This window comes from Lynx rufus, unplaced genomic scaffold (assembly GCF_022079265.1).
Source record: "Lynx rufus isolate CCGP_SWC_20201006 ecotype Redwood Valley unplaced genomic scaffold, mLynRuf1.p SCAF_2, whole genome shotgun sequence".
Taxonomy (NCBI): Eukaryota; Metazoa; Chordata; class Mammalia; order Carnivora; family Felidae; genus Lynx; species Lynx rufus.
In genome coordinates, this window is record NW_025814834.1 from 164,829,317 (window position 1) to 164,845,455 (window position 16,139).

General features: G+C 36.0%; 1 protein-coding gene across 2 annotated transcripts in view; it reads right to left on the reverse strand.

The window, feature by feature from the left end:
• The window catches only part of LRRC7 (leucine rich repeat containing 7), a 448,351-nt gene that overhangs the window by 344,287 nt on the left and 87,925 nt on the right, over positions 1-16,139 (reverse strand). For both annotated transcript variants that reach the window (XM_047084407.1, XM_047084406.1), the window contains exon 2: positions 11,437-11,639. In XM_047084407.1, coding sequence (XP_046940363.1) covers positions 11,437-11,639 — 203 coding nt within the window. The remainder of the gene's footprint in view (positions 1-11,436; positions 11,640-16,139) is intronic.

Below are 16,139 nucleotides of genomic sequence, written 5' to 3' on the forward strand. Positions count from 1 at the left end.
CTTTCTAAATCTCTCAGCAGGTCCTTATCTCTTATCTCTCAAATCCACACCCTTAGCAAATCCTATTACTTTACCTACAAAACTTAGTTTGAAATGTTTCTCTTTTTCTTCACTTCTATCAAACTACTTGAAGCTACTAACTTCTCACCCGAATAACTACCATAGCCTCTAATCTCCTCACCTTCACTCTCCACTAGTCACAATGTATTCCCACACTTCAGCCAGAGTGTTATTTTTTAAAATATACATTATTTCACATCACCTGTTTTCCTTAAAATCCATCAGTGGCCCCTCATCTCACTTAAAATATAAAATCTGAAGTTCTTCCCTGGCTTACTTGACCTTGCATTATTTAGCCTCACTAAGTACCTACCTCTCCTCCTACATCTTGTACCCCTCTTCCCCTTACTCAATACACCTCCACCTTCTTTCTGTTCATTGAACATGCTACATTCATTCTTGCCTTACAGTATTCCTTCTGCCTGGAATGCTCTTGTCAGAACTGCATAGTTGACTCTTCTCTGTCACCCAAAACACAACGTAATTCCTCTGCTTTATTTCCATCATGGCACTCACTGTTACCTAACATTTTCTTTTAAAAATCACTTGCATTCTCTTTTTGCAGCAATGTAGATTTTGTGAAAATCAGAACTTGTAGGTCTTGCTCAATAATGTATCTCTGGTACCTAGTCTATATACATAATTGGTACTCAAGAAATGTTTGCTGGATGAATTAACAAATCAATGAATATATTTTGCCTAAAATGTGTTTTTTATACCATTTCCAAAAATATTGGCAGTAAAAGTAAGCAAATGGGTTGCTTAATCAGATTTCAACAAGATTTGATATTGGGTAAAGGTAAGAAATAAATGATAGGATAAGTAAGACTTCAGTTGGAAGATTGTGAAACAGTTCAAAAAATGACTGGGCTACTATGGATGCCCTAGTTTCTCACTGATACATAAATAAGAGAAATTGATACTATAAACATTCAAACAGCAAAATATTTTAAACAAAAATAGAAAGCAGAGTATGATAACAATGATCTAAAATCTTCCACATATAAACTATGTTTTTTACAAATTTTTTCTTCATCTCTACAGAAGCCATCTACATCTTTATTTACTGAAAAAAAAGGTACACATTTGAATGCCAAAATAATTGTAATAAACTAACATATTTGGAGAAAGATGCTTCAGGCAAGAGATTAAACAAAGTCAAATTTTGATTATGTATGCATCACTCATGTGAAAGTGTCATTCTGGAGGTGGTTTTATATATTCAGATAAATTCCATACCTCTGGCACTGGAGGAGGGAGTGATGCACCATGAATAACTTTGAGGGAGTGATAGAATTAAAAAGGTCTTTCTCCCCCCCTTTTATTTAAACCCAGGATCTTAGAAGAACCCTCCATAGATATATGTGAGGCTATTTATTCATGTAAAATGCCAAGGTTATGGATAATTCTTTGTGTCTGAAAGATAAATACTTAAGGAATTATTTGTTAATGTGCAGTTCAAAAACTGAGGCAACTTTATTCAACAAGTGGTAGTTTTCATGTTCGCCATTTGTAAATTTAGGCCATGTTTATCTAGGGCAAGGCTTTTCATATTTCTCAATCATGACAATTGTTTAATCAGCAACTATAGTCATACAAGTAGTGCCTTCCATTTTGAAAGATTCCTTGGAGTAGAAGAAAAAAGGATCAATTATCATCCAAGTTTTGATAAACTAAAGTTAGAATCATGAACTAGCATTTTGAAATTTGTATGCCCTAAAATATTTCTTCTGTGGCTCCTTTGATCTCATTAGATTTCTCACAACATAAGCAAGTGCCCTTGATTTCAAAGGCCTCAGGAAAACATGCCCTCAGACTGCTGAATCCTGGTTAGCAAATATCAGTGAATAAAAAGAAAAAAAGAATCAATTAAATTGAAGATATATGATACGTAAAACATTGGAGGACACTGTTTTTTTGCTTGTCCAGCATCCACTCTCCTCTTTTTCCATTAGAACCTTGACCTTCCTTTCAAGGGCATCTCTCTTTGTATATTACTTGGGGAGGAATGTGGAATTAGTATCTTGGACAAGCATCATGATTACACGGGGGTGTTTGGAGGTTGGGTTCCTCACAAGAGCAGCAGTGCGCGACCCATGCTGCTACCGTGCTGCGGATTCTGTGCAGCAATCCAGAGCTCTCTTGGTTCTTATCCTGTTCCCAGGTAAAGTTCTCCAGGCTCCTATTAAGTTAATGAGCCCCTGATATATTTCCAATAAATGTTCATCTTTACCTAAACTGGACAGTTGGTTTTGTGGCCTATAATTCAAAAAACAAAAACAAAAACAAAAAAAACTGAGACAACTATAAATCCATATTCAAAGAAAATCTCTGTCATTTGTTTACCAATTAAATTTTTCGTGTGTGATTGTGCCACTGGATTTGTCTAAATTTCTATTAATGAAAAAATCAACTTTATCAAATATGTGCCCTTTCTTACCACACTAAGTCATTTCTGTTTACTCAAGAGTTATTTTTCATTTTACTGTTCTCATAGAGCTTTCAGATACTTTATGTTATTGGATCCTCACCACACTCCTCAGAAATGAACAAGAACAAATTTGTTTGTACCTGCTGGGAATGAAGAAGCTACGGTTCAAAGGGGTTAAATAATATGTCTGAAGGTACATAGCTAACTAGTATCAGAACTTGTGTTTAAACCTAGGCCCGCTTTCTCTAGACTTCTTTACATTGTTCCATTATTATGTGATAATAACCGGTGATTACAGTCACTATTCTGTTTGTCAGAACACTTTCTTCTATTGCTTATCATTGTTATCTATTTAAAAGGAATTTCAACTGAGTGAATCACAAAACATTAAGTTTGAAAGAAATTAAGTTTAGAGGATTTATTCCTCCTCCATCCCCATATATGTGAAAGTGCACGCCATGACATCCCTCTGTGGACTGTTTTAGAGTCAGAGAACACATTCCTTAATCTTCCTTAATTTGAGAAAATATTGTGACAGATTTACTTTATATGGTTAAAGTACATAATGGAAAACATTATGCTCAGTGAAAAAAAAGCCAGTCACCAAAGGCCCTATGTTGTATAATTACACTTAGATGAGATGTCCGAAATAGGCACAACCCTAGAGTTGTGAGAGTAAAACAAAAAATGGAGACTGCGGGGTATTAGGTCGTGAATTATGGAGAAGCCACAAAAATTACCGTAACTCATTTCAACTCCCAGAATCAGCATCAAAAATTAAACAAACAAACCACCATTAAATGAGTTTTATTTTCTGTGTCCTAGGTTGATATGCTCTAATTTTTCCTGTCCTTCCTCACCTCTGGCCACCATCAAAGGTCATACTCTTTGATAAAATAACTAACAACTAGTAGTTGTAGCAATAACTATTTTATGTCTAAACTAACAGACATATCAGAGGAAGCTATCTATGCTGATGTTTTATTACGATGATTAAGTATTTAGGCAGTATCTTAATACTGGTTAACACAACTGAAATGTACAAAAACTCGAGAGATGTAACTAAGTCTTAAATTTTGTTGGAAGGATCAAGTGGTGGTGGTAGTGGTGGCAGGTGTTGTTATTTCATAGAAGGTCAAAACTTCTTTGGTAAGGTGATGTCTGAACACAGACCTGAAGGAAATGAAGGCACAGGCCATGTGGAATGCTGGCAAAGGGAGGAGCAGGGGCCGTGTCTCTAAGCAGAGGGCTCCTTGGCTTTAACGTGCAGGCTCAGGACAAACAGCTCCAACACAGTTGTCATAGCTCATTTGCCGGTCATTAACTTTGAGCTCTATTTTACCTGCTGGCTGCTGGCACAATTCAGGAGCATTTTTGTTGCTTGTTTATTTTCTGTAGAGTCAGTGAGGATTTTTGCTATTCATGGCCCAGTGACTGGAGCCACGCCATGACAAAATTTCCATCCGTCTAAAATATTCCTCTTTGATAAATTCCTGACTGCTTCAGGTTGTAGGATCAATGTTTCAGCTGCACAGCCCTGCGTGAGTGACCAACGTGGAGCAGTGGGCAGCAAGCAATGTTTTTTTTGTAATTATTATTTTTTTTATTATTAAGAAACATTTTTTAATGTTTCTTTATTTTTGAGAAAGAGAGAGAAAGAGAGAGAGAGAAAGAGAGAGAGAGAGAGAGCTGGGGAGAGGCAGAGAGAGAGGGAGACAGAGGATCCAAAGCAGGCTCTGTGCTGTCAACACTCAGCCCATGTGGGGCTCCACCTCTCCTACTGTGAGATCATGACCTGAGCCTAAGTCAGAGGTTCAACTGACTGAGTCGCCCAGGCACCCCCACCAAACAATGTTTTTTAATGTAGCCCTTGCCTGGTCCCTGGCTCCCAAGCATCTGTCTGTTTCCCTGGAGAAGCAACTGATAGATATGTGGGCATTTTTTCTAGGATCTGTCACCTTACTGACAATACTGTATATTAGATGTATATTGTTAAGAGCTTACTTTCATTTTTATTATATACCTTTGGGAACTTGAATTTAAGCAACTGCTTCATTGAAAACAAAATACTGAGGTAGTTGGATACTGGAGCTCACCTTCATGTATACTATGGATTATAAAGCTCAAAACTGATGTATTTGTATTGGGAAAATAATTACACACTTAGATTACAGAAAAATAACACTTAGCAATTTGCCTGCATTTCACAAAGTGTCATATCTTATTTTTAAAAGTGGTATGTGGTATATCCATGCAAAGGGATACTATTTGGCAATAAAAAAGGATGAAGTACTGGTACATGCTACAAGGTCAATGAAACTAGAAAACATTATGCTCAGCGAAAAAAGCCAGTCACAAAAGGCCCTATGTTGTGTGATTACACTTAGATGAGATGTCCAAAATAGGCACAACCATAAAGAAATTTCTAGGGACTAGAGGAAGCAAAGAATGAGGAGTGACTGCTAACAGGTAGAGTGCGTTTTGAGGGGATGATTAATATTTTCTAGGATTAGACAGTGGTGATGGTATTACAATTCTGCGAATATAATAAAAGCACTAAATTGTATATTTTGGGAGGGCGAATTTGATAGGTATGTAAATTATATCTCAATAAAACTGCTTTTTTTTAAGAGTGTAGGTTTACTGCCTACCTTTTCTTGTGAAAGAATGCCATTTATTCTGTGTTTATGAATGTTTTCCACTTTGGCTGTGAAAGCATTCGTTTACAGTAAAATAATAAAAGTCTTGTATGAGACTTTAAAATGTTTATTTAGCAAGAAAGAGAATGTCAGTTGCCATGCTTTGCTGGATTTTGAAATCCAGAAGTGAGGAATCAACTGATGTGGGTCAGGCTGGGGAAACAGAGGCCGCATGGAGACATTGTCAATATGCCTCCAGATAATCAGCAAGGTTTAAGAATGTAAAGTTTAATATTCAAATGAATATTTGTTTCTTTGGTCTTCTTACTAATTATTTTATAATAGTTGTATCATTAAATGTTGTATGATGATAACTGTTTTGTGACCTTCTGAATGTTTTATGGCATTTTGATAGAAAGCTAGAACCTATCCTTTCTCATATTTAAATCTCATATTTTCTAAGTAAAATGCTCATGACCTTCAATTTCAAATGTCTTGGAAGACTGGAAATTTCCAGAATTAGTTTTGATAGTACTACACAATTAGGACTATCCTTATCTTCTATTCATTATGAACCAATAGTTTTTTGTAAGCTATAGAAACCTAGATCAAGATTAATTCAGATGTCATATTCCTCTTACCCATGGAGGTTTTTATTTTTTTATTTTTATTTATTTATTTATTTTTACCTACATGAGCATAATAAAATTTCCTTATTTTATCCTTGTACATACAGTTGCCATGACTACTGGGGGGAAACCGAGGTTAAGTTCTAGGCAAGTCCTCTGGTAGTTTTATACTATCATTTTGTTTTTAAACTTTTAATTATTTGTTTCTCAGCAATCAGGGACATGATCTTGTCTTCTGGTTCTAATTCTCAACTCTAGGTAGATGACTCTTAAATCCATCTCCAACTCTGACCTCTCTCCTGAGTTCTTTCACATTTTGTTTATTCCTCTGTGGAATATTTCCACACAGACAGATATTTTTTTAATTGATGTATCAATGTCTAAAGCCAAGCTAATAATTAGAATGTGTCCAGAATATTGCAACCAAGATGGTGAAGCATTTAGAAAGCATGTCTTTGAAAAATGTCAAAGAAATTTGGAAACTTGCCTTGGAAAAATAGAACTCTAAGGCAAAGCATATGAATGCCTTTCAAATATTTGAAGGCTCAAGCATAGTTCCTTGTCCAGAGAAGGCATGCCTTAATAATCTTTGTATCACACCAAGTACCTCACCCAGTTTTAGATGGATGAATATGGGTAAACATCATTAACATATTGTTGAACATTCTAATAACCAGAACTTTCTAATAATACACTAATTTGCTTCTTAATTTAATGATTTCTTTCACTAATAGAAATGTTCATGAAGAGGTTGGATGAGTGTTGCAAGAGCAACAAAAAGTTAACATTTCTGCACTGGGTGGAAAGTTAGACTAGTTGACTGTGGATACCTAAAGGGCAGTGCTTCCTTCCAACACTCACTGGACACCGAGAAAAACTTTTGTTCATTTGTGTACTGAACTTTTGACTTGTTGTTGCTGCAGCATAACCTATTCTACCCTAATGAATACACCGTATTTGGTAATAGTTTTCGACAGGAATCTAACATCCTATGTGGGCTAAGAGAAGTTAATTAACTTTCCTGGCCTGGATTTGCTTATTAGTAATAATTGAGGGCTAAATAAAATAATCTCCAAGGTTGCTCCTACTTAAAAATAATACAACATTGTGATTCTGTGAATCAAAGAAATTTTCTGGGAAAACAGTGATGCTATCACAAACCTGCTGGTGCAGCTGGTAGAGTCAAAAACCTATCACCCATTGTAGTCAGGGAATTGTTTTCCTAGAAGCTGTCTTTGGAACTTTCAGGCAGAGATAAAGTCATGCCACAACAGTTTTTGTTAGAGAGCCAATGCCCAGAACTACCTTGAGATGTTACAAAATCTTACTTTTCTTTTACTCAGGGTAATTAACATGGGAATTTTCTTTCATCTGTGAGAGGAGAATAATGAATACCGATTATTGAATATTTTTCTATTCAAGGTGTTCCACATACATTATCTCACCAATACTCATCTATTTATCTACCTGTTATCTGTCATCTATCTCACTGCTAGTAACCTCTATTATTTTCCCAGTTTTGCTAAAGATGAAACTGAGACTCCCAGAAAATAAAATATCTTCTCAACCAAAAAGCAGTGCTACGATCTAATCCCAGGTTTGTCTGGGTCCAAAGGTCAGGTTCTTAACCTGTAAAATATTTCAAGAGTAGGTTGTTAAGTTTTAATATGAAGAAAATTTTGTAGGTAGGGTGCTTCAGATTTAGTTCCATCCTCTTTTATATATGGTTAAATTGACCTCACCTACCAAAATCACTCTCTATATCTTTCAATTTTGGTCACATATTAACTTTTCTAAAATTATTTCTTTTCTCTTTTTTAGAGTTCTCCTTCAGTTTCAAGAAGTTTCTCAGCAGTTTTTCTCCTTATTGTTTTTTTTTTTTTTTTACTTTTGCCTTCCCATACTACTTTGTATATAATATACACCTGTTATGGTCTATCACTCTGTCTATAATTTTAAGTTCCTGGTTCAAAATAGAAAGCAAAACAGTACTAAATTATAAGCTGTGTGGGTTTTCTATCACTGTGTGAAAGACATGTCACTTTGTATTTTTACCTTTTACTACAGAAAATTAAGTAACACAGATTGAACTATTCTTAATCAAAAAACTTCCTGTTCTTTCACTTCTATTTTTGCATCTTTTCTGACAGTTTTGACATACCTTTTTCTAATGTCATTAACATTGACACTGTTCTATACCTGTTGTATAACATCTTACAATAGAAATTCTTGGCCAGCTAGAAAATTCTCAGTATAAAATATCAGAAAGAAAAAAAAAATTAAAACATTTGCAAAAGGTAATTCTTACCATAATGTAAAATTAAAAATACAAATAGCTCTCATTTACTCAACAAATTTAAAGTCGCCATGGTAACAATGCCAAGGAAACACAAAGAAAACAATAAAATAAGATGGCAGACAAATAGGGTTTCATTTCATTTAACTTTGAAGATTAAACTCCCTAGAGAGTCAATACTTTGTTTACAAATCCTTAAAAACTTTGTAAATTGTCTGATTAACAGCAACTTTTCCTCACGAAGCAATGACTGCATAACATTTTGTTTGAAGTGTGCATTGTGGTAATCTCCCTAGAGTCCTTGCATCCCTTCCCTTTTTGCTTTGTGTTTCAGCCGGCAATCACAAATCCACAGAGGTGGCTCATCATTGTTTAACTCAATCAAAGTAATCTCATTTTTCTTGCCATAGTGGATTTCACAGCAAAGGGATTGGATCAGCAATGAACATGTAACACAGTTAAGGCCAATGAGACCTAAGAACAAATAAGGACTTTCTTGCTCTTCTCAGAAAGAGAGAGTTTTTATTTCTTAACTTCTTATTTTTCTAATATGCACAAATATATCCATGTACTATTATGATCATATCTCAATGTCAGATAATTTAGAACATATCTCAATATCAAATACATTAGAAGAAAGTAACACAGGACTGTTTTAGCAACAACTTTGAATTTGGAAACTCAAAGAAACCTTGAGAGATTATGTGAAAAATATTTGAAATATATAAAGCATACCAACAATTTTTCCTCAATTCAATACACTGGGAAATTACATTGAGTCTTTGGTTCACTTGTATTATTATCTTTTGTTTATTTATTTATCTTGAGAGAGAAAGAGCACAAGAGGGTAAGTGGCAGAGACAGAGGGAAAGAGAGAGAGAATCCCAAGCAGGCTCTGCACCATTGGCTGCAGAGCCCAATGTGGGGCTCGAACTCATGAACTGTAAGATCATGACCTGAGTCAAAATCAAAAGCCAGACACTTAATCAATTTAGCCACCCAATTTATATGTATTGTTAATCCAAGCTCACTTAGGCTCCTAGTTACTTACTTGATATGTAAGCTCTCTAATGACATTATCTGCTTAATGCATCAAGTCAAACAATGCTGTGCAACTCTCAACACCTTTCCTAATCTGGGTCTTCCCTGCTCTCTCTCTTCTACCTACATATTGTTGACACTCCCTCACATGTAACTGCAGCTCTAGACTCATCACAGTTCTGCTGTTACTCTCGTCTCCCTCTCCATATATACCATCTCAATTTTTGCATCTATACCTTTTGGTCAAGCCCTCTCACTTCACCTGCAAGGATGAAACTCCTCTACCACGGTATTTGGCTCCTTGGCTCTGATTACACGCTATCATGCTTTTGCTTCTAATGCTTCAGTTTTCTCTGTAATTAGGTTGTTAGATCCTTAAGAGTAAGGATTGAGATTTATGTCTCTTGTATCCCCCTATAGCCTCAAACACTGTGTAATAAGAATAGACACTAAATAAAAACTTGCTTGATTAATAAACCATGTTTTGGGGCACCTGGGTGGCTCAGTAGGAGAAACATCTGACTTCAGCTCAGGTCATGATCTCACGGTTTGTGAGTTCAAGCCCTGGAGCCTGCTTGGGATTCTCTCTCTCCCTCTTTCTCTCTGCCTGTCCCTCCCCCCCACCCCTTCTCAAAATAAATAAATAAACTTAAAAAAAGTAAACCATGCTTTTACTATTTGTCTTATGGAAACTGTTGCATGGATCTAGAAAATGATTTTAAATAACTAGTTGGCTTAGGGGTGTCAAGATTTAACAAACAAAAATACAGGATGCCAAGATAAATAACTCTTTTTTTTAGTATATCAAATGCACTATTTAGAGCATAATTATACCACAAATTTTCTGATTTTTAGTTAAAAATTCAAATTTCATGGGATGTCCTTTACTTAATCTGGCAATCTTATATTAGCCCACTCTAAAAAAACACTTGTACTTGTTTTTCTAAATTCAAGCTAAATGTCACATTTATGAATCATTTAAACCTTACACAGTTTTGCTAATCAAGTTCTGTAATACACGAAGTTCTCTGCATTGTTTTACCTAGCGGCAACAACAAAGAGATTGAATATCCATTATGTGAAAGTCACCATGCATGTTCCTGTACAGGGAGGCAAAGATGAATAAGGTGCCATCTCTGTTCTCAAGAAGTTCATATTCTTTGGGAGAAAAAGCTCAGCTCATGCCAGTCTCTATTTGATGTGCATGTACATGCTAATCTATATAGTTAAAACTTCCTTTAGGACTGACCCACACCTCCTGACCAAAGATCCAAGACGACACTATATACTTTGATTGTCAAAAATGAAGTATTTTGGTTTTGAAGTACACATTAAATAGTTCCTGTCTCTGAAGTATTATATAAACACCATAATTCATAATCCTAAGTGGAAACAACTAATCATAATTTGTTTTGATCAGCATATTATTCTCAGAATTTGATAATGAAGCTTTTATTATGGAAGGTTCTTTTTCTGGTTTCTAGGTATTTAATATGCATTTTTTAAGCATAAGCAATGGAAATGTATTGCAAGACATTTTTTTGTTTCCCTTTGAGCCATGGTGTAAATCCTTCACAGATAAATGCCATACCAACTACTTAATATGAGTCACTTATTTAGATGATCATTAATATACAATGATTTAGATTTTGAAACTCTCTGCTGTGCGGTTTTGGTCTGCGTTAGCTACTCTCTTATCATCCAATCTTTTCTGCGGTAGAGAACAAGGACATTTTCTTTGCATAGCATAATGTCATAATGGCAATGTGTATGTATGTGTGTGTGCACAAAGTTTGATATTAGTTAAAATTTTTAGCTACACTGTGCTTATACTTGTATGTCATATAAATCCAGTAATGTCTATAATAATCAAAGATTCAAAATTCCGGAAACAACAGCTGGTTTTCATAATAGTAGTGTGTGTGTGTGTGTGTGTGTGTGTGTGTAAAAGTATTTCCTAGACTTAGAACATACAATTCAAAGTTTTAAAACAATGTTACCTTAATGTACAACATATAAATTATAGTTCTAGAATGGAGTGTCATGGTTTTCCTTTCTTTTCCAAACCTAACTATTGATTTCAGTGCACCAATATTGATCTAAATGCCTAATTCATAAAATGATGATTTCCATGGAGTTCAATTGGTTATAAGAATATCATGTGAAATGACAAATGGAGTAGTATTAAAAGGTAAAAAGAATATTGGGGAAAGTTATATCAGTTTGAACAATTTGTCAATTTTCCAGATAGAAGGCTATAGCTAACATCATTAGTAAAGTCTTTGAAATTATGAAATACTCATTTACAGTATATATACTTTAGGTTTTGTCAAAAATTACCTTAGGTAGTTCTTCAATTTGATTGGCATCTAGATAAAGCTCCTCTAATGTCCGCTCAAAGTTAAAGACCTCCTTTGGCACCTGCTGAAGGCTGCAGTGGGAGTAGTCTAAAACTGAGATGATTTCTTCTTCACCTCGGAAACATCGGCACGGCACCAGTCGGCCGATGATTTTCCGTTTGGTGGTCATCTCCAGGCACTGCACTAGAGAAAAAGAGAAAAACAATCTGCTTAGTTGTCTACCTTTGAAGGGAATTCCTGTAATATTTAAAACCTTAGAAATTTACTTTTAGTATAAATTTCATAATTATGTGATGCTTTAAAATTTATATAGAAAGTGCGCATTATGTTATTAACACTTGAACAGCCCTGTATGGTATGTAAGCTATAGGTTTTATTCCCATTTAACGACAAAGAGATGGAATTCACAGAAGTTAAGAGATTTCCCAACATCACACAGCTTTGGAATGGCAGAATCTAGTCAGAACACAATCCTGACTCTGTACAATGCAATCACCATACTTACATTCTCATTTGACACACGAATCAGTATTTTTTAATTTTACGCATATTACACTACAGAACACAAACATCTGTAATTTGTTGAAAAAAACTATATTTTTTCCATTTCCACCAAAATATTCAAGTTTCATTCCTAAGGTTTATGATAACCTCTTTTTTACCCACAAATTCATTCCATTAGTGAACATACATTTATTAAATAACCACTATGTTCCAGGCATTGATGTGGTTAGTGGGATAGAGTGATAAATTGAACAAAGTCCCTGTTTTCATGAAGCTTCTATTGTACTGGAACTACAGATTAGAGTTAGATTGGTTATTTGCTTCAGAATGAGAACCTAGCTTTATGAATCCTATGATTTCACTGGGAGAAAACAGGTTACAATCATGGCAGGAATTCCTGTAACATCTTTGTCTAGATTAAACTGGCCAAATGCCATAAAATCTTGCCCAGGCCTGTGCCATTTATAACATGCCATTATAACACTTTATCAAATTTATTAACTTTCATGTCATTCTTCTAGAATGTAAGTCTCTTGAGAGTAGAACAGTGTTTTATTTGTTTTGTATTTGTCTTGATGCTTGACATATGGTAGATGAATTTATTCCATAATAAATGTAGAATAAACAAATGAATTCATGAATGAATAAATGAATATATTTAGGACCCCCCTCCCTCCCGCCCAACCACCATCAGCTATGGATAATTTGCTTGAAGCACTTCTCATTCTGACTAAAAGGTCACTATCTCGTGAATGTCTCTCCAGGAAGAATGATTACAGTCTTCCTCTGAGTTCTCAGAGCACTAATCATATTTCTTCCCAATTACATGTTCTATTTCCCCACTAGGTGAGTTCTCTGAGGAGAAGTTCTTGTCTTACTCATCTTTGAATTCACGGACACAGTACACTTTGCCAGCTGCAGAGTAATACTAAATGAACACTAACTTGAAACATGCAAATTTTGGTTCATTTATTTGACTTACTAGCATAAGTTTATTGCTAGAAAGTAGTGATAGTTTATAAAAACAATATAGAATTTTGCTTTTTATTTATTTAAGTTTATTTATTTATTTTGAGAGACAGAGAGAGAGGCAGAGAGAGAGAGGGAGAGAGAGAATCCCAAGCAGGCTCTGCCCTGTGGGCACAGAGTCCAATGTAGGGCTCAAACTCACGAACTGTGAGATCATGACCTGAGCTGAAGTTGGACACTTAGCCAACAGTCACCCAGGTGCCCCAGAATTTTGCTTTTTAAATTGCTCAGGTTAAATCCTATTTGGAAGAAAATGAGTAGAAAATGTTTAGGAGATGTTGGACATTCAGCCCAAGTTTTAACTTATGAAATTAATAAAATGAAATTTAGGGGACAGGTTTATGAGTTAGAATTTACAGATGGTTATCTGCCTTTGGTATTGTGTAGAAGGCCAACTACAAACATTAAAAAAATGACCTTTCTTTTTTTTTTCCAATATATGCAATTTATTGTCAAATTGGTTTCCATACAACACCCAGTGCTCATCCCAAAAGGTGCCCTCCTCACTACCCATCACCCACCCTCCCCTCCCTCCCACCCCCCATCAACCCTCAGTTTGTTCTCAGTTTTTAAGAGTCTCTTATGCTTTGGCTCTCTCCCACTCTAACCTGTTTTTTTTTCCTTCCCCTCCCCCATGGGTTTCTGTTAAGTTTCTCAGGATCCACATAAGAGTGAAACCATATGGTATCTGTCTTTCTCTGTATGGCTTATTTCACTTAGCATCACACTCTCCAGTTCCATCCACGTTCCTACAAAGGGCCATATTTCATTCTTTCTCATTGCCATGTAGTACTCCATTGTGTATATAAACCACAATTTCTTTATCCATTCATCAGTTGATGGACATTTAGGCTCTTTCCATAATTTGGCTATTGTTGAGAGTGCTGCTATAAACATTGGGGTACAAGTGCCCCTATGCATCAGTACTCCTGTATCCCTTGGGTCAATTCCTAGCAGTGCTACTGCTGGGTCATAGGGTAGGTCTATTTTTAATTTTTTGAGGAACCTCCACACTGTTTTCCAGAGTGGCTGCACCAGTTTGCATTCCCACCAACAGTGCAAGAGGGTTCCCGTTTCTCCGCATCCTCTCCAGCATCTATAGTCTCCTGATTTGTTCATTTTGGCCACTCTGACTGGCATGAGATGATATCTGAGTGTGGTTTTGATTTGTGTTTCCCTAATGAGGAGCGACGTTGAGCATCTTTTCATGTGCCTGTTGGCCATCTGGATGTCTTCTTTAGAGAAGTGTCTATTCATGCTTTCTGCCCATTTCTTCACTGGGTTATTTGTTTTTCGGGTGTGGAGTTTGGTGATCTTTATAGATTTTGGATACTAGTCCTTTGTCTGATATGTCATTTGCAAATATCTTTTCCCATTCCATTGGTTGCCTTTTAGTAAAAAATGACCTTTCTTCTTCATTACTTTCTATCTCTTGAACTCCTACATTTTACATTTCTAGGAACCTGAATCAGAAAGTTTTGTAACTGTTATTTTACTTGACACTTGAAATCCCTGATTGTCAGTTGGTGCCTTCCATGTCTCTACCTGGGCTTTAGCACATATTAGGCAGCCAGTAAATGCATCTAGTAAATATCTGACACATATTAGGCACCTAGTAAATGTTTGTTGAAGTTATTACAGTTATAAAGGTAAGTGATGATGGCTTAGACTATGAGAATGAAAGCAAGGATAGAGAGAAGTGACGGATTAGGAAGACATTTTGGAAACAGAATCCAATGTGTTGGTGATACATTAAATGAGAGATGGAAGGGGAGATTGTGGAGGGAGGGATGGAGAGGTCTTGAAAGATTCCCAGATTTTTAATTTGAGTCACTAGTACTCACACCAACCACCCAGCTGTACTGTCATAGAGCTAACTCAAGGTATATCCATGCCCTTGTCTGCCTCTCTGACCCACAGATGAATGTGGAATCAATTGTCCCTGCCTGTGTTGCCCAGTGACTTGCACTCACCCTATCGTGTTGAACCATGTGACTATGTCTTGATACTTGTCTGCTGTTGCCACTGCAAATTTTTTATTATAAACCAAGAGGAAAAAGAATATTCAGGTCTGCACCTAAACCATTTGGTCAGAGGATCCACTGTCTACCAAGACTTTAGGAACTCAGTTCACTAAGACTTCTTTCCCTTTCACTTCCCCAAAATGGAGTCTCTGTTGGTCATCCTCTGTATCCCTTCTCTCATCCCCACAATGTACCAAAGTTTTCCCCTGGCCCAATTTCTCTCTTCTCTATTCCCTGTGCACGTGGAGAATGTGCCTTATATCATGATCAGAAACTTCATTGAGCCTTGTCCTCTTCACTGAATGCTCTCTCAGTCTCAACTAAAACTTGGTTCACTTGAAGCCTTTAAAAGTAGAGCATGCTGACATTCTCATGCCTTAAATACTTCAGGGCTGGAAAGTGGAATTGCTTTCCCCCTTGCTCTCTAAAAATGATTACTTTTCTCACATCCTATAAAACCCCTGTTCCTTTGGTAGTCTTATTACCTAGCAGTAACATCCTTCCTCTGTTCCTCATGCCATTCATTTACCATCTCTTGAACACTCCTCTTCACCCTTTGATGACTTTGGTATCTCATTACCTGGACTATTTCTTAATCATAACTGCTTCCATTCCTGATTTATACTCCCTATATCTAATAACTTTCAATTTTTTAGCTTTTCTTCATTCTAAATTTCTAAATAACTTGATTATAGTTTTCCTCCTTTATTTTTCAATACTGTTTTTTTTTTTTTAATGTTTACTTATTTTGAGAGTGAGAGAGTGAGAGAGCCTGAGCAGTGACCAGGGGAAGGGCAGAGAGAGAATCCAAGCAGACTCCATGTTCTCAGTGCTGAGCCTGATGTGGGGCTCAATCCCACAAACCATGAGATCATGACCTGAGCCGAAATCAAGAGCCAGACGCTTAACTGACTGAGCCACTCAGCCACCCCTTGCAGGTTTCGAACATGTAATGTGCTGGTTTAACTTTCTTCTAATAAATTCCAACACACTTTTATTCTAACCAAGCAAAAATACAGAAATTTTGTTTCAAATCAATAGGATTTATTTTGTTATGACTATACACTATTGTAATTCAATCACATTTTAATTTTTTTTAATTTCCTTATTTTTTCCTCTGCTTGAT